The sequence below is a fragment of the Lagopus leucura genome, unplaced genomic scaffold, assembly GCF_019238085.1.
Source record: "Lagopus leucura isolate 7727_CA_CO unplaced genomic scaffold, USGS_WTPT01 Super-Scaffold_100024, whole genome shotgun sequence".
Taxonomy (NCBI): Eukaryota; Metazoa; Chordata; class Aves; order Galliformes; family Phasianidae; genus Lagopus; species Lagopus leucura.
Window position 1 is genome coordinate 740998 of NW_024962276.1, and position 20646 is coordinate 761643.

Sequence of the window (20646 nt, forward strand, 5' to 3'; positions counted from 1 at the left end):
GACTGGCACGCCGACTGCTTCAGGTGGGACCTGCGGCGCGGTGACATTAATAACGGGGACATGGAGGTCACTGAGCCCACGCAGGGCTCTGCCACTTGTGTCACGTCCCACGTGGCCATGTCCCTCCTTCCTGCCCCCCGGGGTGCGCAGGGACCGCGTGGCCATGTGGTGGGGGCTGATGTCACCGTCCCCGTCTCTCCCCGCTTCCTCTTTGTCGCGCTCTCTCCCTGCGGTGGGAGCTGGTGGAGGAAGTTGGGGACGTGGGGGTGGCCCAGAGCTGGGTGGTGACAGGGGGGCAGGACAGTCCCCATCCCTATCCCTGCATCCGGACGATGCTGGCAGCTGTGCTGAGGAAGAGCCGTGCCCTGAGCGCCGGAGCCAAGTAAGGGCTGGGGTGGGTTGGGGGTGCTTGTGTTCCCTCCCAATTTCTTGGGGTGCTGTTTCACATCCGGGGTGCGCTGCTTCCCTGGAGCTGGGATGGGTGGAGGGATGGATGGATGGACGGATGGATGGACGGATAGATCCATTGGCCCCGTGAAAGTAGCCCTGTGGGGTAGCTGGATCCGGCCTCTCCCCTCCCTCCACCCCGGGCTTCCGGAGGCCCAAGGCTGCCTGCAGAAGCCTTCGGCCTCTCCTCCTTCTCTTCCTCCTCTTCCCTGTACACGCTTCGGGCTCTGCTGTCCCCCGGTGACAGGAGCGGTGCCTGCTGCTCCTGCTGCCGTGGGGAAGTTGGGGCAGTGTGGGGAAACGTGCTCTATCAGATGCTGTGGCAGAGGAAGGGAGCGGAGCGTGCCGGGTGCCGCATCCCCCCGCGTTCCGGTGCTGTTTCCCCGCGCGATGCCCGTTCGTGTCCCTTCCCCCGGTCCCCACCAAGCGCCGCGGCCGCCCCGTCGGGGCTCAACGGGAGGGCGGCGGCTGCGGAAGGGTTAAGGGGGCGTGGCCGAGGCTCCGCTTCCCATTGGCTGCCGTCCCCCGGGTGGCGCGGGGCGGCGGAGACCTCGCGCGGTGACGTCATGGGGTGGGGAAACTCCGCGCCGTGACGTCACGTCTGTTGGAGGGATGGGGAGGGGGTTCCACGTGCCTCCCCCCGGAGAGAACGGGGCGGGGGATGGGGACTGCGGGGTCTGACACAACCCCCCCCCCCCCCAAATCCACATCCTTCCTGCAGTGCTCTCATTCGCTGCCCCTTGTATATCTCAGCCCCTCCCCTCCCCCAGCCTCGTAATTCAGTCCCCCCCCCTCCCATTCCCGCATTCCCACAGCTCACAGCCTCCTGACCCCCGCCTCACTCTGCCCCATAACTCACTGCTGCCTACAGTGCACCACCCCATAAACATGCTCTGAAATCACGGTGTCCCTCAAATTCGCACCCCCCACCCCTATAAGTCACAGTAATTCAGTGCCACCCCCTACACTCCCACAGCTCACAGCCTCCTGGCCCCCCCAACTTCACTGTTCCCTATAACTCGCTGCCCCTCTGCGTCCTCCTCAATCGCTGCATCCCACTAATAAGTCCCTGCCCCTATAAAAAAAAGTCCCTATAATTCACCCCACCCCCATCATTCATTAGCCCCCTCCCCACTGCTGTGCCCCCAGATTCTAGAGGGGAGAGGCTGCTTGTGCACATGCCCACACTGTGCACGCAGGAGGGAACAACACGGGGGCGAGCGGGCAGTGACTCATGCCAGGGCTGCAGTCCCTCGGTGTGACTGTCACCATGTCACGCACCCCTCCCACACACCCCTAGAGAGGAAGAAATGGAGGGAGAGGGGACACACATGGCAACAAAGGGAAGCAGCGCACACAGCCGGATGGGGTTGACACCCTGTGACACCCCCTGGTGTCCCCAATGTCCCCAATGTGCCACAGGTGTGGTGAGTGCGGGGCCTCGCTGTCCCACCAGTACTACGAGAAGGATGGGCGGCTGTACTGCAAGAAGGACTACTGGGCACGATTTGGGGAGCTGTGCCACGGCTGTGCCGAGCAGATCACCAAAGGGCTGGTCATGGTAAGGGGAGGGGGACCCGGGGGACCCTCAGCTGGGGGTTTCTGTTCCTGTGTGGGTTTTGTGGCTGCTGGAGTTCCCCGGTGCATGGGGAGGGGATGGAGGTCTCTGCACGGCGGCACTGATGTCACCATCTGTAGGTGGCTGGGGAGCAGAAATACCACCCCGAGTGCTTCAGCTGCCTCAACTGCCGAGCTTTCATCGGGGATGGGGACACGTATGCGCTGGTGGAGCGCTCCAAGCTGTACTGGTAGGTACTGGTGGCAGCAGGGGGACGCATCTCCGCGCTCTCCTCCCATCCCTGTGCTCACCCAGCCCTGCCCCGCAGTGGGCACTGCTATTACCAGATGGTGGTGACGCCGGTCATCGAGCAGATCTTGCCTGACTCGCCGGGCTCCCGCATCCCTCACACTGTCACCCTCGTCTCCATCCCTGCCTGCTCCGATGGCAAGCGTGGCTTCTCTGTTTCCATCGACCCGCACTGCAGTGCCCAGGGCTGCGGCGCTGAGCACTCACGCACCGTCCGTGTCCGAGAGTGTGTATCCCATCCCCGCAGTGCCCTGGCACTGAGCTCACACCCTGTAGTTGGGTCCCTTCTGCTTTGCCACACTTTTGGGGTGGGAGGGTGAAGGATGGGGTTGGTGCGGTTCCATCTGCTCGTGGTGGCCCATGGGGATAGTGATGGATGTTCCTATCAGGCAGGGGTGGCACTGTGTCAGCATGTCCCCAACTATCGGTGTGGGTGGGAGTGATCTGGGTTCATCTCTCTACTGGGGAGGCTGTGGGAACTGCTGGGATGCCCCATAAGCTTGGGGTGGCTTGGTGTCTCCATCTAACTCGTGGGTATGGTCCCAATGTGTCCCCATCTAACAGGGATGACCCATGGGTATGGTCCCAGTGTATCCTCACCCCTCAGGGCAACCTGTGGGCAGTGTGCCTGCATGTCCCCACCCAACAGGGACACATCCAGTGAGGCTGACCCCCCTCTTGTGTGCTGGCCCCTCAGGGTGGACCCAGACTGCATCAGCCCCGATGTGAAAAACTCCATCCATGTGGGTGACCGCATCCTGGAGATCAATGGCACGCCCATCGGCCACGTCCCACTGGATGAGGTAGGCTCTCCCCGTGAGCCCCAGCACATCTGTCCCTTGGGGTGCCCCATGCCACTCCATGTGCTCTCCACCCAGATCGACCTGCTGATCCAGGAGACCAGCCGCCTGCTGCAGCTGACCATTGAGCACGACCCCCACGAGCCCCTGCCCCGCGACTCAGCGCTGCCCTGCAGCCCCTTGCCTGACCCACACAGCCCCCTGCGCTCTCCAGTCCCTGCACCCCATGGAGACCTCAGCACCATGCGCCAGCGCGCCGTCATGTAAAGCCACCACGCATCCCCAAGTCCCTCCCCTTGGTCCCCAGCTACCAGAGTGATCACACGTCTGTCTGTCCCGCAGGAGGAGCTGCAGCACAGACAAGTCTCCGGGCTCCAGCTCGGTGGGCTCACCCGCCTCCCAGCGCAAGGACATTGGCCGCTCCGAGTCGCTGCGCGTTGTCTCTCGCGCTCATCGCATCTTCCGCCCCTCTGACCTGATCCACGGCGAGGTGCTGGGCAAGGGCTGCTTCGGCCAGGCCATCAAGGTGCAGTGCTTTGCCGTGCCATTTGTGTTATCAGCATGGCAAGGTGGGGATGTTAGTGATGCATCCCAGAGGTGCTGAGTGCCTGCCCTCCGCCAGGTGACGCACAGGGAAACGGGCGAGGTGATGGTTATGAAAGAGCTGATCCGCTTTGACGAGGAGACGCAGAGGACCTTCCTCAAAGAGGCAAGCAAAGCACCTGTGTGTGCCCGGGTGGGGGGCAAGGGGCAGGGCAGTCTGCCATTATTTAAAGAGAGGTTCAGGTTGGGTGTTAGGAACGATTTCTTCGCAGAGCGGTGAGGTATTGGCACAGCTGCCCAGGGAGGTGGCACGGCACTGCCCCGGGAGGTGTTCTGGAACTGTGGAGATGTGGCACTGAGTGGGCATGGTGGGGGTGGGGTGGGTTGGGGTTGGGCTGGGGAATCTTAGTGGTCTTTTCCAACATTAATGATTCTAAGGTCCCTCCTTGTGAGATGCTGGGGGTGGTGCTTGTGAGATGCTGGATCATGGGGTTGGTGGCTGTGTGGCTCTGTACCCATGTAACCAAGCTCAGTGAGCACAGGGTCACCCTGGGGTGCCCCAGGGCTGATGGTGCTGCGGTCCCCAGGTGAAGGTGATGCGCTGCCTGGAGCACCCCAATGTGCTGAAGTTCATCGGAGTGCTCTACAAGGAGAAACGGCTCAACTTCATCACCGAGTATATAAAGGGGGGCACCTTGCGGGGCCTCATCAAAAGCATGGTGAGTGTGGGGGGAGTGGGTGGGGTGCAGCTCAACCATCCTCAGCCCGTGGCAGGACTCCCATCTGTCTTCTCTTTCCTTCAGGACAGCCACTACCCCTGGAGCCAGCGGGTCAGCTTTGCCAAGGACATTGCTGCTGGCATGGTGAGCAACGCACGTGTGGGTCAGTGAGGTGGGCTTGAGTGGGCTGATAGTGGAAGTACTGCTGGGTCCGTCCCTCCCCAGGCCTATCTGCACTCCATGAACATCATCCACCGCGACCTCAACTCCCACAACTGCCTGGTGAGGGAGGTGAGTCCCACCATGGCCGTCCCACAGCGGCCCAGCAACGGGACCGGCCCGATGGTGCTGGCCCCACACCTCACCCACCCCCTCAACCCAGAACAAGAGCGTGGTGGTGGCCGACTTCGGACTGGCGCGGCTGATGGTGGATGAGAAGAACCAACCCGAGCACCTCCAGAACCTGAAGAAACCAGACCGCAAGAAACGCTACACGGTGGTGGGCAACCCTTACTGGATGGCTCCGGAGATGATCAACGGTGGGCACGGCCGGGGCGGGGGACACGTGGGGAGGGGGCGGCGGGACCTGACCCGTCTGTCGTGCAGGGAGGAGCTACGACGAGAAGGTGGACGTCTTCTCCTTCGGCATCGTGCTGTGCGAGGTGCGTGCCGCGCCGCTGTCCGTGGTGCTGCTCGGCCGCCGCCGCTGAGCTCTCTGCCCCTCTCCTCCCCGCAGATCATCGGCCGGGTCAGCGCTGACCCCGACTACCTGCCCCGCACCACCGACTTCGGCCTCAACGTCCGCGGCTTCCTGGAGCGCTACTGTCCCCCTGCCTGCCCCCCCAGCTTCTTCCCCATCGCCGTCTGCTGCTGTGACCTGGACCCTGAGAAGCGGTGAGCGCCCTGCGTTGCTCGCTCGTCCCATGTCTTGCCTGGGGATGCTCACGTGGCCGGGGTGGTGACGCGCTGTTTGTCCCTCCGTCTGTCCACAGGCCGTCCTTCGGCAAGCTGGAGCAGTGGCTGGAAACACTGCGCATGCACCTGGACATCCGCCTCCCACTCAGCTCGCAGCTGGAGCAGCTCACCTGCGCCTTCTGGGAGACGCACCGACGGGGCGAGGGGGGGCTGCCCCCCCACCCTGAGCTCCCCGACACAGCCCCCCACCTGCACCCCCTCTAAACCCGCAGCATCTCCCCCTGTCCGGGGCTGGTCCCCGCACCCCCCCAGCATCCCCTGTTCCCGGGAGCTGGCTCTCCCTGGACTGCACAGCCTGCACGGCCCTCCCTGTACATAGGGCCCCCCAGGAGCGAGGGGCTGGGGGGAAACACTTCCCCTTTGCATTCGCTCGGTGACCACATGGCCCCCCCCCCCCCCTGCCCCCCCGGGGGTCCCCCCGTCCCAGCCCGGAGGTGCCTTGGGTTTCCGTGAACTTGCACTGCAGCACAGTAGGGGCGTCCCTGTCCCCCCCGAGCAGTGGGGGGATGCTGTCCCCATCCCCCTCTTCGGATGTCCTCGTGTGCTCACGAGCGGGGACAACTGAGGTGGCACCACGGGGATGGGCACATTGCGCCCCACACGTCCCCACTGCGCCGTGACCACCGTGTCACTTGGGGGGGCCACGCATCCCCCTAGGGCTGAGCCAGGTCTTGGCGGGTGTGGGGACGTCCCGGTCCCCCTGGGGTGGCCGCGCCGTGTGGTGCTTCTCATGCTCTTTATTCAGGTTCATTTTCTGTAAGATATTTAAAGAGAAGAGTTTGTATTATTTTTTCATACGACGTAGTTTGCCATTTGTCACTGCCTCAGTTCTGCTTTACCGAAGGATGAAACTGTGAAGCCTCTCCGCGCACTTTGCCCGGGAAGTCCAACGCGACGTCCTCTGCGGAGGCGGGAAGGGAACTCAAACTGTGATGTACCCCAGCCCTTGGTCAATAAATCCTTCCCTGCTCGCTGCCCGGCCTCTTTGGGACTCGTGTGCTCACATAGGGCGGCCCCCAGCCCTGGGGTCCCTGCTGGAGCAGGGTGGGACCATGTGGACCCTGAGGTCCCTGTCACCTCCATCATCCTTGGTGCTGTGGGTTGCTGTCATCCTGGGATTGGTTCCTGAGTACTGGGGCATCTTTGTCCTGGGAGGATTTGAGCCCTGACTGGAGAAGACCTTGATTCTAAGGGAGGGGGCAGGCTGGTGGCAGTAGAATGTCCCAGGGATGCTGCAGCTGGACAAGGGGGTAGCACAGCCATCAGGAAGAGGAGCTTGAGCTCCAGGCTGGCTCTGTGTGGATCACAAGGGAAGCTTTGGGCTTATTCTCTGCTGATGCTCAGGGTCTGGGTCCGTTGAGGCTGTGCTGGCAGCCTGTCCCTTCCACCTGCTGGGAGCACGTGCTTGGTTGCTCCTTGGTGAAGAACTATGGAGGGACTGGGGGTATTTTGAGAAGAGATGGTGGCTTTGTCCCCAGAGAGCAGCACATGGACACTCTGGATCTTGCACCCACATTTAAGGAATCCATGGAATCCTTGTCACACCTCCCTTGGTGACATCATCCCATGCCCCTTCTCCCCTCTGGGCACAGGACACAGGCAGCGTGGGGCTCACACCTGCCCTGCTCCTTGGGGACTGATTTCATCCAATCTCCAACTACACCCCACGCAGCCCCATGGCCCCCAACCCACTGCTGTCACCAGACAGTGTGACCGTACAGGGGCCCTCAGCCACCATCCCCCAGCCTGGTGGCAAGGTGCCCACGTCATCTTATGACCCTGAGTTGCCCCATAGGCTGCAGGGCAAGCGGCCGATGCCATCGGGCCGCTTGGTGGTGGCCCTGCAGCATCCCCTGGGTGAGCAGCAGCAGGCAGTGGGCAGCCGCCCGCAGCCTGGAGCAGGGCAGGGACAGAGAAGTGGTCACTCAGTCACCTTCACACTCAGTGACCTGTCCCAGGCAGAGCCACCAAGTGGGGGTCGTCCTCCATGTGGCACCCAGGTGGCCACAGTGATCCTTAGGGAGCAGATGACACAGACCGAGCCCTGCGCGGTGGCTTTGTCACCTCACATGATTGACGTGGGGACACAACTGACCCAAGATCGTTGTGTCACCCACCCCACCATCTGCACCCCAACCCCACCACCGCCTCGCAGCCCCATCACCAACCCCAAACCGCCCCGCAGAGCTCTGCGGCCGCTTGGGCACAAATCCATTTTCCAATGCTCGGGGCACCAGGACCCCATGGAGCAGGGCTCCTTGACCCCACAGCCCCCTCCAGCCCAGCCCAGCAGAGAGCAGAATGAGCACCTGTGTGTGCTGCACCACAGGGCTGAGCAGATGGCACACCAGCACCCAGCACCTTTCCAGCTGTCACTTCCCACCAGGGACGTGGGCACCCAGGCCAGCACTGTGCCCATGAACCCACACCTTGCTCCCGGGTCCCCAAAAGCCCCTTGTCCCTGTAGTCCCCAGCACTGCCCTGCTGTCCCCTTGCCCTGGGATGTCTCCACCACCAGGGCTCTGTCCAAGCCTGATCGCAGCTCAGTTTGGTGGCCCCTACTGCATTCACAGCACACTGCCACCCCATGCCCCGTGTCCACAGTGATGGAGCCGAGCACTTCCAAGAATGTCCCTGTAGAGGTGGATGCCATCGCAGAGGTCCCAACAGGCAGAGGTGGCTTCAGTGAGGATGTGGCAATGTGTGACAGAGCTCCTGCCACCGCTCCGCCGCAGGACAATAGCTTCAAGGACTTTGCCTGTGGCATTGATATTGGGCACAAGGTGGACGTGGAGCTGGCCACTGAATTTAAGACCTTCTTCATGGGTGAGTTTGGGTAGCTGGGGCAAGCAGATAGGGAATATGGTGATGTGTGACCCAGGGACATCTGTGTCCCCTCTGCCTTGCCCTGGGGGCACACCTGGAGGGGACAGCACAGAGCAATGGTCATAAGGAGCTGCAGCTCACAGCCTTCCTCCCCATTGCAGTCATGACTGACAAGGGGAACGCCGATTTCTTCTGGACCCTGAAAGGTGAGGCAGGCACCCACAGCAGTTTTTGTAGGGCCTACATAAACACGGCATTTGGACATCCCTATGCCATGCACTGTGCTAGCCCTGACGTGTGCTGGGGGGACACGGGGACAGCCAGAGAGCCCAGCAGTCCTCAGCTGATGGAAAATCTTGCTTCTTCCCACCCTGGTGCCATCCTTTGCCTGCTCCGGTGCTGACCCCTCCCTGGCTGAGGCTTCAGATGAGGAGGTAAGTGATGGCCTGGCAGCACTGGCAGGACTCTTGTGGGGGATTTCGGGGCAGGTGACAGGGGATGAACTGTGGGAGGTCTCAGGGGGTGGCACAGAACTCACCCCTGGGTTCCCCCATCCCTGGCACATGCCTGGGGACACGCTGCAGCGTGGGGGCAGAAGGCAGGGAAGGGGTTAATCACCCCGTGTCCTGGGATGGGCTCTTTCCATCTTGTTTGGGTTTGGAGGAAGAGCAGCTTTGGCAGCGCGCAGCCTCGTCCCAAAATAACTCTGCCTCCCATGGTAATTACAGAGCTGCCCCTCCAGCTCGCTGCTTCCCTTCCAGCTGCTGCCGGCTGGGCCGGGCAGGACAGGGTGCTGGGGGTGCTGGGGGCCCTGGGGAAAACCACCCACCCTCCGTGTCACTGCTCCTCCTCTTGTGTCACCCCTGGACAAGAAGAACTGGGTCAGTATGGCATCTCCAAGATTGGGGACATGGCTGCTGTGCCTGGCACTGCCCTGCTCGCATGGAGTAAAGGCACACAAACCCCACAGGCTCCGCTCCCACCTCGATGTGGCCACGCTGGGGGCACCCAACACACTTCCCCACTCATGCATGGGCAAAGCGTGACCCCCTTTGGCTCCAGCTGCCACGACGTTGCCTGGCCTTGCCCTACTGCATCCCCCCCCTGCTCTGCAGCTGATCCCTTCAGCTTTTAATGCTCTATTTAAAGCCCGGGCTGCGGCTCTGTGGCCATATCCTTCTGACACAGCCAGGCACCATTCTCCTCCGGCGAGGCCAAATTCCCATTGCTGGAGGCTGAGCACATCACCCACCATGCAGCTGAGCACCGGCAGCTCATCACAGCAGTGCCCAGCTCCACTGTCCCCAGGGGAACTGCTCCTTGAAGGGCAGCGGGCAGCAGGGCTCAGCATTACGGCGAGTAATCCCCAGTAAAGCTGCGTCCCAGAAGGGAGTGCTGACTGCAGGGATTAGGATTGAAGCATCCATCCTCACCTATCCTCCCTGCCCCACATGGATGGGGATGGGGGTCGCTCACGCTCCCAGTACCAGTGCCCAGTAGCCTGCCATTGGTGTGAGCTGTGCATGTTCCCTGCTGTCTTCCAGGAGTGGTGTTAATGCTAGTACCGAGTATCTGCTGAGCAGCACTCAGTATTGTCGCCCAATTCGCAGTGCTGGAGCTGCCCCCTCCCACCACTACCAGGTTCTGGTGCCGGTGCTGGTGCTCTGTACCCAGTACTGGTGCCATCACCCTTCAGTGGGTACCCACACTGGTGCCCTGTGCCTGGTATCAGTTACTGCTGCCCATACCCGGTACTGGTGCACTGTCCCGAGGCCTTGGTGACGGTGCCCCACACTCAGTTCCCAGTGCTGGAGCCCTATTCCCAGCACTGCTACCCCACACCACTGCCCTGTGCCTGGTGCCAGCACTCGGTCCGTGGCACTGGTGCACTGAATGATGCACAGTTCTTGGTACCGGCGCCCTGTGCCAGTACGCAGTGCCGACACCGATGCTGGTGCCGGTACAGGCGTTATCGCGGATGCCCGGTGCCGGTGCCAGCAGTGATGCCGCCGTCGGTGCCGCCCCGGCCCGCCCCCGGCCCGCCCCGCCGGCTGCCGTTCCGCTAATCCCGGCGGCGGGGCCCGGCCGTGCCGCTCTCAGCCGCCGTTCCCGGTCGGCGCCCGCCCCGCGCGGGCCGCAGCCATGGTAAGGAGAACGGCGGGGGGAGGAAATGACACACGGGACACGGGATTCGGGATCGTCGCATCCCGGCTCTGCCGCATCCCGGTGCCCTCCGTGAAGGTGACGGTGCCGCGGGGCGGAGCGGGCCGGGCCGGGCCATCCGGTGCCGCAGAGGGGCGGGGGGGAAAGGGGCAACCCGGCCGGACCTGACAGCCACGGGAGGAGCACGGGAGACGTCAGGAGGGGGGAGCGCGCTGCACGCTTCTCGTGCTTCATCGAGGCGGGACCCCCCTAACACTTCCACCTGCGCCCCGTTATCTGCGGAACACCCGGGTCGGGGACGGCAGCGGCTGCCCCAGCACAGCTACCCCTCTCTCAGCGCTCTGTCACGCCTCTGTCACCCCTCGGTCACCCCCGAAGACGCGGCCCCGAGCGGTCCATCCACGTCCCTCCTCCGGAGCCCCGCGTCCCGCACCGGTGGCACAGCTCCTCCGCCCCGCTGCCGGCAGAGGGGTCCCCGCGGTCCCCGTAGGGAACCCGTGCCCGCGATGAGAGTGCTGTCCCCGTGGCACCGGGAAGGGTGGGGACAGCGCTGCGGCCACCCTGGGAACCGAGTGGCACATTCCTGCGGCGCGGGACGCAGGGAGAGGGGAGGGAAGGGCGGCCGGAGGAGCGCGGCGGTCCCGCGGAGAGCCCTCCCCAGACAGTGCCGGATGGGCCTGGGGGACGGACGGAGCCGAGGGACGCCCCGTCCCCACTGCTGAGCCATCCGCTCCCAGCCACGTCGGGGCCGCTCCGCGTTCTGGGCGCGCTCAGTGCTCCTGCTCGCCTCCCCCCCGCTCCGGGCTGCGGTGCGATTAGCGATCCGTACCGGAGCGCTGCGCTGCTTCTAGCCCGGGCGGCCCCGGTATCACCTCCAGGCTGCGGCACCGCCGTGCTGCCCTGAGCTCCCGGCCCGCTCATTCCTGCGGCTCTGGAAAGGTGCCTCGAGGGAAGGGCTGAACCAAGGGAAGGAGCTTTTTGCGCGGTCCTCTGCCCGATGCCATCACCATGCCCGGAGCCGGGCACCATCCCACTGCCCGACCCTCCGCCCTGCTCCTCACCTGTGTTTCCCATGTCCAAAGCGATTCTCAGCCCTGGTAAGGCTCTCAGCCCCATCACCGCCTCTCCGGGCTGCCCAAGAGCGACAGATGCAGCCCGAGGATGTCTTTCCCAACAGAGCCACCACCGATGGGGTGGGAGGTGGGAGTTGGAAGTGAGAAATTCTGATTTTAGGGTATTGGTGGCAGCTGGGAGCTCCCGGCACAGCTCAGCAACGTATCGCTGCTGGCTGCCTTGGGAAAGGAACACAGGGACAGTTGAGCCCCTTGTTCTTAAGGGGGGGTGGGGAGCCATGAGGATGGGTTTTGGAGAAGCTTCTTGCAGTTTGCAGGGAGCACAGTGGTTGTAGGTGTTGGGTGAGAGGACTGGCAGGCTGCAGGGGGGCAAAGGTGCTGGTGGTGTTGTGATGTGGGGAGCGGTGTGTGCAGGGCTGTGACACGGATGGATGCCACCTTTAGGTGAGATGCAGTGGTAGAGTGCAGTGCGGGTCTGGGGGTGCCCACATCCTGGCTGCAGAGCTTCCCCAGAGCAGCCTGGGAAGGCTGAGGGGAGCAGCCAAGCATGGGAATGCTCAGGGTGGCTCTCCCAGCGCAGGTTTTGCCGCCCCAGTGGCTCTGCAGCCTCCCCCCTCGCAGCCCTCGAGCTGTCACCTGAGGGAAGGTGCGATGCGGGGTGGCAGGTGGGGACAGGGCAGCAAATGCCTCCTCGCCGGCGTGTGCAGCAGGGTGTGTAATCCGCTTACGGGGCATGGAGCTGCACTGTAAATCCCCACTCACAGGTGGGATAGTCATGGCCTTGTGGTGATGCTGCTGCTGGGACTCAGTGTGACAACCCGTGTGGCACCTCTGCGTTATGGGGTGCTGGGGGGTGGAGCATCACCCCCTACTGGACCCCTCTGCACCTACATCCCCGTGGTTCAGCTCTCCCCCTTTAGCCCCCCTGGTGCTTTGGGGCTTTTTAGCACTTTCCCAGCTAAGCCAGGCAAGTGAAGCGTGCCCAGTCCCATGCCCAATGCATCTCGACATGCATCAAGGCAAATCAGCATCGGGCTGATGGGAGCAGACCCCAGCCCTGACAGCTTGGGCTTCTGCCCTGCAGGGGCCCTGTGAGCACTTGGGTTAACCCCTGAGGATGAGCTGGGCAGCAGAGAGGTGTTTTGCTGTGGATGGGGGTATTTGGGATGGAGATGTTGTTTTAGGATAGATGTTCTACTCAGCCTGAGGGACGTACGGCAGTCAGGCAGCCCAGTTTTCTTCCCACCCACCCACTGCCTTGTCTGGTGATGCTTTATGACCCCTGCCACCCCCAGAGCTGCTCTCTTGCCTCACAGCTGGGCTCACTCTTCTCCCCATATCCCGATGCCCCCCTGTGCCCCTTGTGCTGCTCCTGCACCCCTGCAGAGCTGTGTCTGGGTGCTGAGGGTGCTGGGTGCTCACGCAGGGTGGAGTTATGCTAATGTCCCTCCTGTCCCTCCCTGAGCCTGGGCGCAGCCTGTGCCACTCACAGCATCTCCCTGCCACGAGTGACAGCGGCTGGGCCATGGCCACCTGCCCCGAGCTGCAGCCTCTGCAGGAGGTATGGGGGGTAGAGGGGGCAGATGTGGGTGGGGGGCACAGTGGGAGCCCTCACCTGGCTGGAGGGAGCTGGGGAATGTGCTGCAGCTCTGTCTCCAAGACAGCCTTGCTTGGGGACACGCTTGCTGCAGGGTCCCCGAGGATGTGGTGCAGCCCCTAATAGCATTACAGGGCTCTGTGCTGGGCAGAGGACCCCCAAGGGCTGCTGGGAGAGTGGGGTAGTGTTTTTGGGAGTGGCTGGGGACAGAGGACATTGTCACCTGTCCCCGTGTGGTCCTCAGATGGGCAGCATGCCCTGAGCAAACTGATCAGGGTGAGGACACACTGAGTGCTGCTGACACGCTGAAGATGGGGGGGGGAGAGGAGGGGTACTGCAGGGGCCATTCAGCCCTTTGAGGCGACACCGCTGTCACCATCCTGGTGGCAGTGGGGGTGCTGGGCAGTGCGGGGCAGCTGAGCATGCTGTGGCCCAGCAGCAGTGTGACCTCGTTTCCAGCCCAATAACTCAGCGTGCTTTGCTTCGCCTCCGGCAGGGACATAGGACAGGGGAGGGGGGAAGTGTGTTCCATGGTGGACTGTCACCTTGAGACCCCAAGATGCTGTCCTGCAGAGTGGGAGCTGCCCAAGGCCCTCCATGTCCCCTGTTTGGGGTCACCTTGTAGGGCCAGGGATCTTATGGTGATGACCACGGGGAACCACGCACAAACTCCTGCCACCTCTAAGGTTCTCCTCAGCTCCAGGGCTGTCACCTCTCATCTTTCTCGTCGCTGTCTTCCTCCCTCCCCAGTGCACCTTTCCCTCACAGCCACACATGGGGGTTCTGCCAGAAGACCCCAAGGAACGTGGGGCTGTCCAGGGCCCTCCCAGGGCCAGGGGGGACAGCCCCCACCCGTGTCCCCAGGAATGCCAGGATCCGGCCGACCTCCCCATGCAGCAAGCTGTAAGCGCCCTCACCACCCTGCTGCATGGCACCGCGCTGTCCCCACTCTGTCCCCACACCTGTCCCTGGGCTGGCACTCTTGTCCCTTTCTTTTGTCCCCAAGGTGTCCCTGCCTTGGGGGTGCATGAGGCTGACAGCGGAGGTTTGGGGTTCTGATGTTGTGTTGATCTGGGGCTCCCACGACACAGAGCCGTCACAGCGCGGTGCCACCGTGGTGCCACCACAGCACGGCACTGCCGCCACAGCCGTCCCCTCTCTCCTCGTCCCTTCTCCCCCACAGATCAAGCGCTTCCTGAAGGAGGACTCGGAAGAGGCTGAGCTCACCCAATTCCTCAGGGACTGCCCTCCTGCCGACAGCCCCCGCAAAGTGGAGCCCCCTGAGAGTCGGCGGGACTCTGGCCACCCCCTCTGTGGGAGGGCCCCCGGTGAGGAGCCTGCCGATGAGCATGATGTGCGGTCCTTCTCTCGCCCCCGACCCTTGGACACCCAGCAGCTCATCATGGCCCCCCTACCGCCCAGCCCCTCACGGCCGCGCAGCCCCTGGGGGCAGCTGGACCCCTACGATTCCTCTGAGGTGCGGTGGGCCCCTGGGGAGCAGGGGTGGTAGAGGGGATGGAGGAGTCACCGTGAGGTGTGCACCCAACCCACGGGGTCCTACGGTACCGTGACCCCATGGGACCCCCTTGGGGTTGCCCAGGGGGGCACAGCCCCATGGTGAGCACGCTGTCCCATGTCCCCTCTACCTGTAGGATGACAAGGAGTACGTGGGCTTCGCCACGCTTCCCAACCAGGTCCATCGCAAGTCAGTGAAGAAGGGCTTTGACTTCACATTGATGGTGGCAGGTAGGAGACAGCATGGTGGCTGGAGTGGGGACAGTGACCTGAGTGTCCCCTCACCGCTCCCTGTCACTGCAGGGGAATCTGGGCTGGGCAAATCCACCCTCGTCAACAGCCTCTTCCTGACAGACATGTACAGGGACCGCAAGCTTCTCAACGCTGAAGGTAGGGCAGCAGGGAGGGGGCACGGATGGGTCTGGAGAACCATCTCCAGCTATGACCCTTGGAGCTGGCAGTTCCTCTCCACCCCAGCTGGGCTCCTCCGGTCCCCTACACCCATGTTTGTCACTTTTGGGCTTTCCCCAAAGGAGGAAGCAGGCGTGGGGCTCTGCCAAGGCAGTAGGGTCCTCTGGCATGGGTTTGTCTCAGAGCAGTGGCAGAACAAAGCCCGGCTTGTTGGGGCTCATAGGACACTGGGGACAGTCAGGTCCGGGGCGCAGTGCCACGTGGCCTGGTGAATTGAAATACGGTCCCCATCCCCGGGATCCAGCAGAGTTATTGGATTTCTGTTGGTTGCTAGGAGCTATTTGCAGCCTCGGTGAATGCATGCATGGCTACACACAATGGTAGCATCCTTGGGGACATGGAATGCGAGGACAGAGTGTGAGGGCCTCCCATTGGTGTTGTGTTTAAAAGCCAGGGACACAAAGCACCCATGATGTGCCTGGGTTTGGTGCCCATGGTGACCAGGTCACCATGGGGACACCGGTAGCCTGGTGGTGTTGCACATCCCCAAGGGCTGGGAGAGACTCAGGGGCTGTGATATCTCCTTGTGTCACTGCCGTCCCATCACAGGGATTGTGCTGAGTGCAGTGCCATTGTGGCTGTGAGCACATCCTGCTCATCCCCACCCCTTGCATGGAATGCCAGTGCCATCCCCATGTCTCCTGTCCCTGCAGAGCGCATCACGCAGACGGTGGAGATCACCAAGCATGTGGTGGATATTGAGGAGAAGGGCGTCAAGCTGCGCCTGACCATTGTGGACACACCGGGCTTCGGTGATGCTGTCAACAACACTGAGTGGTGCGACCCAGGGCACATCCTCAGCATGGGGAGGGGAATGGAACGTCCCCAAAGATGGGGATCTGGGGATGGGGATGTGTGCGGGCAGCCCCCGGTGGCTCGGTGATACTATGGCTTATGCTGTCCTTGGGACATGATACTGACCCTAGGAGGAGGCGTTGAGCCTGGAGATGGTGAGTTTGGGGCTGGGGAAGGGCCGTGGGGTGGTCACCTCCCTCCCAGCCCTCTGTCCCCACAGCTGGAAGCCGGTGGCTGACTACATTGACCAGCAGTTCGAGCAGTACTTCCGCGATGAAAGTGGCCTCAATCGCAAGAACATCCAGGACAACCGTGTGCACTGCTGCATCTATTTCATCTCGCCCTTTGGCCACGGGTAGGGGTATCCCCATCCCCTGCCCACCTGGGGCTAGCAGCAGAAATGGGAGGGACGGAGAAGGGCTCAGGGCTCACGGGGCTTCCCGCAGCCTCCGGCCCCTGGATGTGGAGTTCATGCGGGCGCTGCACCAGCGCGTGAACATCGTGCCTGTGCTGGCCAAGGCTGACACCTTGACACCTGCTGAGGTGGAACGGATGAAGAATAAGGTGAGGTCCTGCCCCGGACTGTCCCCTCACCTCCTGCTCCTCTCGTCTGGTGGCTCTTCCAATCTCCTGCCTGGGCTTTGTGTGGAGCATTCTCTGTGTTCCCAGCAGGGACAGTCCCCAAGGACGTGTCTCTCTGCGAGTGGTGGGATGTCTGTGTCACCCAACTTGGGAGCAAGCGTGCTGGGTGCATGAGGGACATGGGGTGTGTGGCCCTGTCCCTTCCTATGGAGCAGAGCCCTGCCATGCACTGGCTGTGTTCTTCCAGATCCGGGAGGAGATTGACCACTATGGGATCCGCATCTATCAGTTCCCTGAGTGCGACTCGGATGAGGATGAGGAGTTCAAGCTGCAGGACCAAGCATTGAAGGTGGGTTGGGTTCCTCCAGCACTGTGGAAAGGGGTCAGAGCCCCACAGAGTGGGGGCATCTTGTCCTGGAGTGGACCTGGGGCCAAGGAAGCCATGTCACATTCATGGATGCTGGACATCCCATGGAGATCTTGTCATTGCCACCTGCAACTTGGGGGGAAGGGATAGGATGGGGATGGAAACGGAGATGGGGATAGGGATGGGGATGGGGATAGGGGAAAACCATGCTGTGATGCTGCCACCCCATAGACAGTGCTCCAGGGTATCAGTGCTGGATATGGGCAGAGAAATGCAGGTGGAAGGTTGTGGGCCACAGCAGCAGTGCCAAGACCTGCTCTAATTCTATGACCATTCCCTTGCAGGAGAGCATCCCCTTTGCTGTCATTGGCAGCAACACGGTGGTGGAAGCCAAGGGACGGCGTGTCCGTGGGCGGCTCTACCCCTGGGGCATCGTGGAAGGTAACGTTACCAGGACGCATCCCTGTGGAGATGGGGGCACCTCGTGCTCCTTCTCCACGATCTGGTCCCCATGTGGGTGCATTTGGGGTCCCCTGACCCCTGCTTTTCCCCCCACCCCCTCAGTGGAGAATCCGTCTCACTGTGACTTTGTGAAGCTGCGCACCATGCTGGTGAGGACCCACATGCAGGACCTGAAGGATGTGACGCGTGAGACGCACTACGAGAACTACCGCACGCAGTGCATCCAGAGCATGACCCGCATGGTGGTGAAGGAGAGGAACCGCAAGTACGGGCCTGGGAGCAGGGCTGGGCTGTGGGAAGGCTGGGGCAGCCCCTCCTCTCCTTGGTTTGTCCATGGGACGCCCTGTCACGGTGGGTGGCCTCGCCTTGGTGGCTGGAGGGGTGATGGGAACCCTGTGTTTATGGGCTTTGGGAGAGGAGCAGAGCAGGCAGCAGGTGCCAGGGCTCTGCCGTCATTGCCAGATTGATGGCGCTTGCATGCCCTTCAGCACCCCAAAATCTGGGTGCCCAATGGGCTGGCAGGGTGTGGGGACTCTGCGGGGGACCTCGTCCTTAGCTTTGGGCAGTCACTGGTGATGGCCATGGGTGCCCTAAGCTTGTCTCTCCATGTGCACTGGGAGAAGGAAGCAGCCCTCGGCGCTGCGGCTGTGCTGCTCCAACTGCTCCGCAGACTGAGCTGGGGACGGGCCCGTCCCCCCTGCCACCACCGCTGCACCCCCCTGCCCCTCTATAAAGTGCTTGCTGGTACCCAATGCTGTCTTGGTCCTTCTGTGCCTGGCAAGGGCTGTGCAGAAAAGCACTGGGGGGGGTGCTCCTGGGCCGACCCTGCAGCCACCCACCCATTGCCCAGATTGGCAGCTGGTTGCCCTTGGTGCAGCACCGATGGGAGGATGCTGTGCCCTCGTACTGGGGACACCCAACTCATTTGGGCAAGGGACACCCTGTGCCACTGTCACCAAGCACCCACCTCCAGCAGGAAAGTGTCCCATGGGGATGGGTGCGCCAGGAACAGCACAACTTAGTCTCATCTTAAGGCACACAGAGCAAAGCGCCTCATCCTGGGGTGAAGCCAGCTCAGGGCGCAGCCACTGACTCCTTTAAGAAGAGTCCCTGGGGCAGGTTCCCTGGGCTGGTGGCATTGCTCGGCCCTTGCCTGGTTCCATACCCAGTGACCTTCCCAAAGTGACCCCCAATGGTGAGAGCAGTGATAATGGGTGGTGGTTTCCCAAAGCAACTCAGGACGCAGTCAGAAGCCAGCCCTTGCCTGCGCACACCCACACCTACCCCAGTGCCTTGGGGCAGCCGTCCCCTGTGTCAGCTTCACTGAACCCATCACCGCTCCGCTTGTCGCTGGCGCATGGTGACACGCGTGACCACTGTGAGTGACAGTGATGTCCCCACCATGTGTCATCCAATGGGGACCCTCCCCATGCCCTTGTCATGGCAGAACCCATCGACTCAGCTCACTTCAGTCCTGCCCAAAAGGGTGGCCTGGGGGGGTTGGGGGGATGCGCTGTGCTGCAATGCCTGTCCTCAGCGATGCTCTGGGAAAGCTGCACTGCCAGCAGCTGTGGGACACCAGGTTGACAGTGCTGTCCTCAGACGTTGCGTGGGGCTTGGAGGTGTTTGGTGAGCTGGGAGAGCTCGAGCCTGGGGGGGTGGGAGCATCCTCACCTCCTCTCTCTGCTCTGCAGCAAGCTGACACGGGAGAGCGGCACGGATTTCCCCATCCCTGTCATCCCCCCGGTGCCGGATTCAGAGACGGAGAAGCTCATCCGAGAGAAGGATGAAGAGGTGAGCACTGAGCTTCCATTCCTCCCCCCCGCTGTCCCCATGTGCTGCCCCCAGCCCCAGCATGGGACACCCTTTCTGCAATGCCCCACTCAGGGTGGGGAAGAATTTGAAGAAAATTGTAGGTTTTGCCCCAGAACACAATTCCTGGTGGTCCAGACTTGGCAGGCTTGATCAGGGGAGGTGACGTGGCCATGGGCAGCACATGGCGATGCCACCCTCCCTGTTGTCACCTCTTTGTTCCTTTCCAGCTGCGGCGGATGCAGGAGATGCTGCAGAAGATCCAGAAGCAGATGAAGGACTCCCACTAACCCCCTCCCCCAGCCCCTCCTCCTCCTCCTCCAGCCGTGCCCCACGCGGATCAGAAATGTTTACATCATGCTCCATCCCAGCCAAGCTCTGAGACTCGGTACCAACAACACCTCTCACCTTAAGCTGCTGCAGTGTCGCCTTATGGACTTGGGGATGGCGAGGGGATGGGGTGCACCTCCCAGGTTCCCCCAGACATTGTCCCAGTCCCTCCTGCGTCCCCTGGGCTGGGCGCAGTGTTGTCCCCACGGCTTTGGCTCCCTCTGTGTCCCTCCTACCCCAGGTATCTTCAAGAGGCCACAACTGCTCTATTGCCCATGGTCTTGTCCCTGCCTGCTCACGCTGTGAAGGAAGAGGGAAGGAGAGGACTGCTCCCAGTCTCACAAATTGGGGTCTGTACCACTCAAGATAGGGGTGGAAGGGAAATCTGAATGACAGAAGTTCAGTGGCTCCTGGAGGCCACAGGTCACCCTTGGCCAGGGTCTCCCCTGCCAACAGAGGAGGTTCTGAAGACCAACGGCGTCCAGCCCTGTGTCCTTGTCACATTCCCTGTCCCAACGGAGCATTGTCCCATGGGAGCATTGGATGGCTCAGGCTGGTGCACAAGGAACCCTGAGGAAACACCATCTCCCCCAAACACCATCCCTCCAACCCCAAATCACAGTGAGCAGAGACCTGACCCCACCTTGTTGGCCCTACAAAGCAATAATCACTGTCCCCCTGCTCGGCAAGAGCTTTGTCCCCTGATGGCATTTCGGCTGCTTGCTTGTCCATCGTGACACTGTGTCCCCCCAGATGTCCCCATCCACGCTGCTTCCTGGCAGAGCACCCCAACTCCCCGCTTCCCTCAGGCAATGGGGAAAGAAGAAAGGGGACAGTGAGGCAGCACGGTGGCCCTGAGGGCTGGAGGCAGAGCTGGGGGCATGGGGACGTGTCCCCTCCCTGCCTGGGCCACCCTTTTTGGTATCCCCTGGGTGGGCTTGAACCTCAGCCCCACAGTCCCCATGTCGTAGTTTGGATGGCTCAGGCTGGGTGGCGGTAGGGACAGTGCCAGCAGTGTCCCTGTGTCAGCCACAGCCTGAGGGGTCCCTGTGTCAGCTCGCCCATGAGCGGGGACCTGCAGGCTGGATGAGCACTTTCCTTTTTTATCTTGCTATTTTCTTACTGAAGAACCTACCTTTGCATGATGGCCATAGATGCGTTTATTAAAGTATACAAAGAATATAGGTTTATAAATTCGTATAGAGCTAGTGGAAATATTTTTAATCCCTCCACGAACATTCTCAATAAATACAGCTGACCTGCCTTGTCTGCGCCCATGCGTCACTTCCACGGGCGGGCACA

General features: G+C 62.1%; 2 protein-coding genes across 2 annotated transcripts; both read left to right on the forward strand.

Annotated features, from left to right (window-relative positions):
* The first annotated feature begins 224 nt into the window (after positions 1-224).
* On the forward strand, positions 225-6325 carry LIMK1 (LIM domain kinase 1). The gene is made up of 15 exons (XM_042880031.1): positions 225-382; positions 1870-2008; positions 2146-2255; positions 2334-2540; positions 3012-3117; positions 3193-3377; positions 3457-3640; positions 3737-3823; positions 4245-4376; positions 4461-4520; positions 4602-4667; positions 4759-4915; positions 4983-5038; positions 5113-5270; positions 5369-6325. Exons 1-15 carry the CDS (start codon positions 333-335, stop codon positions 5553-5555), a joined length of 1884 nt encoding a protein of 627 aa, XP_042735965.1. The 5' UTR covers positions 225-332; the 3' UTR covers positions 5556-6325.
* Positions 6326-10265: 3940 nt separating this feature from the next.
* LOC122184565 (septin-4-like) lies at positions 10266-20601 on the forward strand. Its single transcript, XM_042879612.1, has 12 exons — positions 10266-10322; positions 14194-14487; positions 14663-14756; positions 14829-14915; positions 15650-15773; positions 16012-16146; positions 16238-16355; positions 16621-16722; positions 17085-17181; positions 17305-17467; positions 18897-18996; positions 19245-20601. The coding sequence occupies exons 1-12, from the start codon at positions 10320-10322 to the stop codon at positions 19302-19304; spliced, it is 1377 nt and encodes a 458-aa protein (XP_042735546.1). The 5' UTR covers positions 10266-10319; the 3' UTR covers positions 19305-20601.
* Positions 20602-20646: the final 45 nt, after the last annotated feature.

Coding starts and splice junctions, on each gene's coding strand:
- LIMK1 (XM_042880031.1), top strand. CDS start 333: ATGCTGGCAGCTGTGCTGAGGAAGAGCCGTGCCCTGAGCGCCGGAGCC. Junction 4,521..4,601: donor AGGACATTGCTGCTGGCATG/GTGAGCAACGCA, acceptor GTCCCTCCCCAG/GCCTATCTGCACTCCATGAA. Junction 5,271..5,368: donor GACCTGGACCCTGAGAAGCG/GTGAGCGCCCTG, acceptor GTCTGTCCACAG/GCCGTCCTTCGGCAAGCTGG.
- LOC122184565 (XM_042879612.1), top strand. Junction 14,757..14,828: donor CTTCACATTGATGGTGGCAG/GTAGGAGACAGC, acceptor CTGTCACTGCAG/GGGAATCTGGGCTGGGCAAA. Junction 15,774..16,011: donor GCTGTCAACAACACTGAGTG/GTGCGACCCAGG, acceptor CTGTCCCCACAG/CTGGAAGCCGGTGGCTGACT.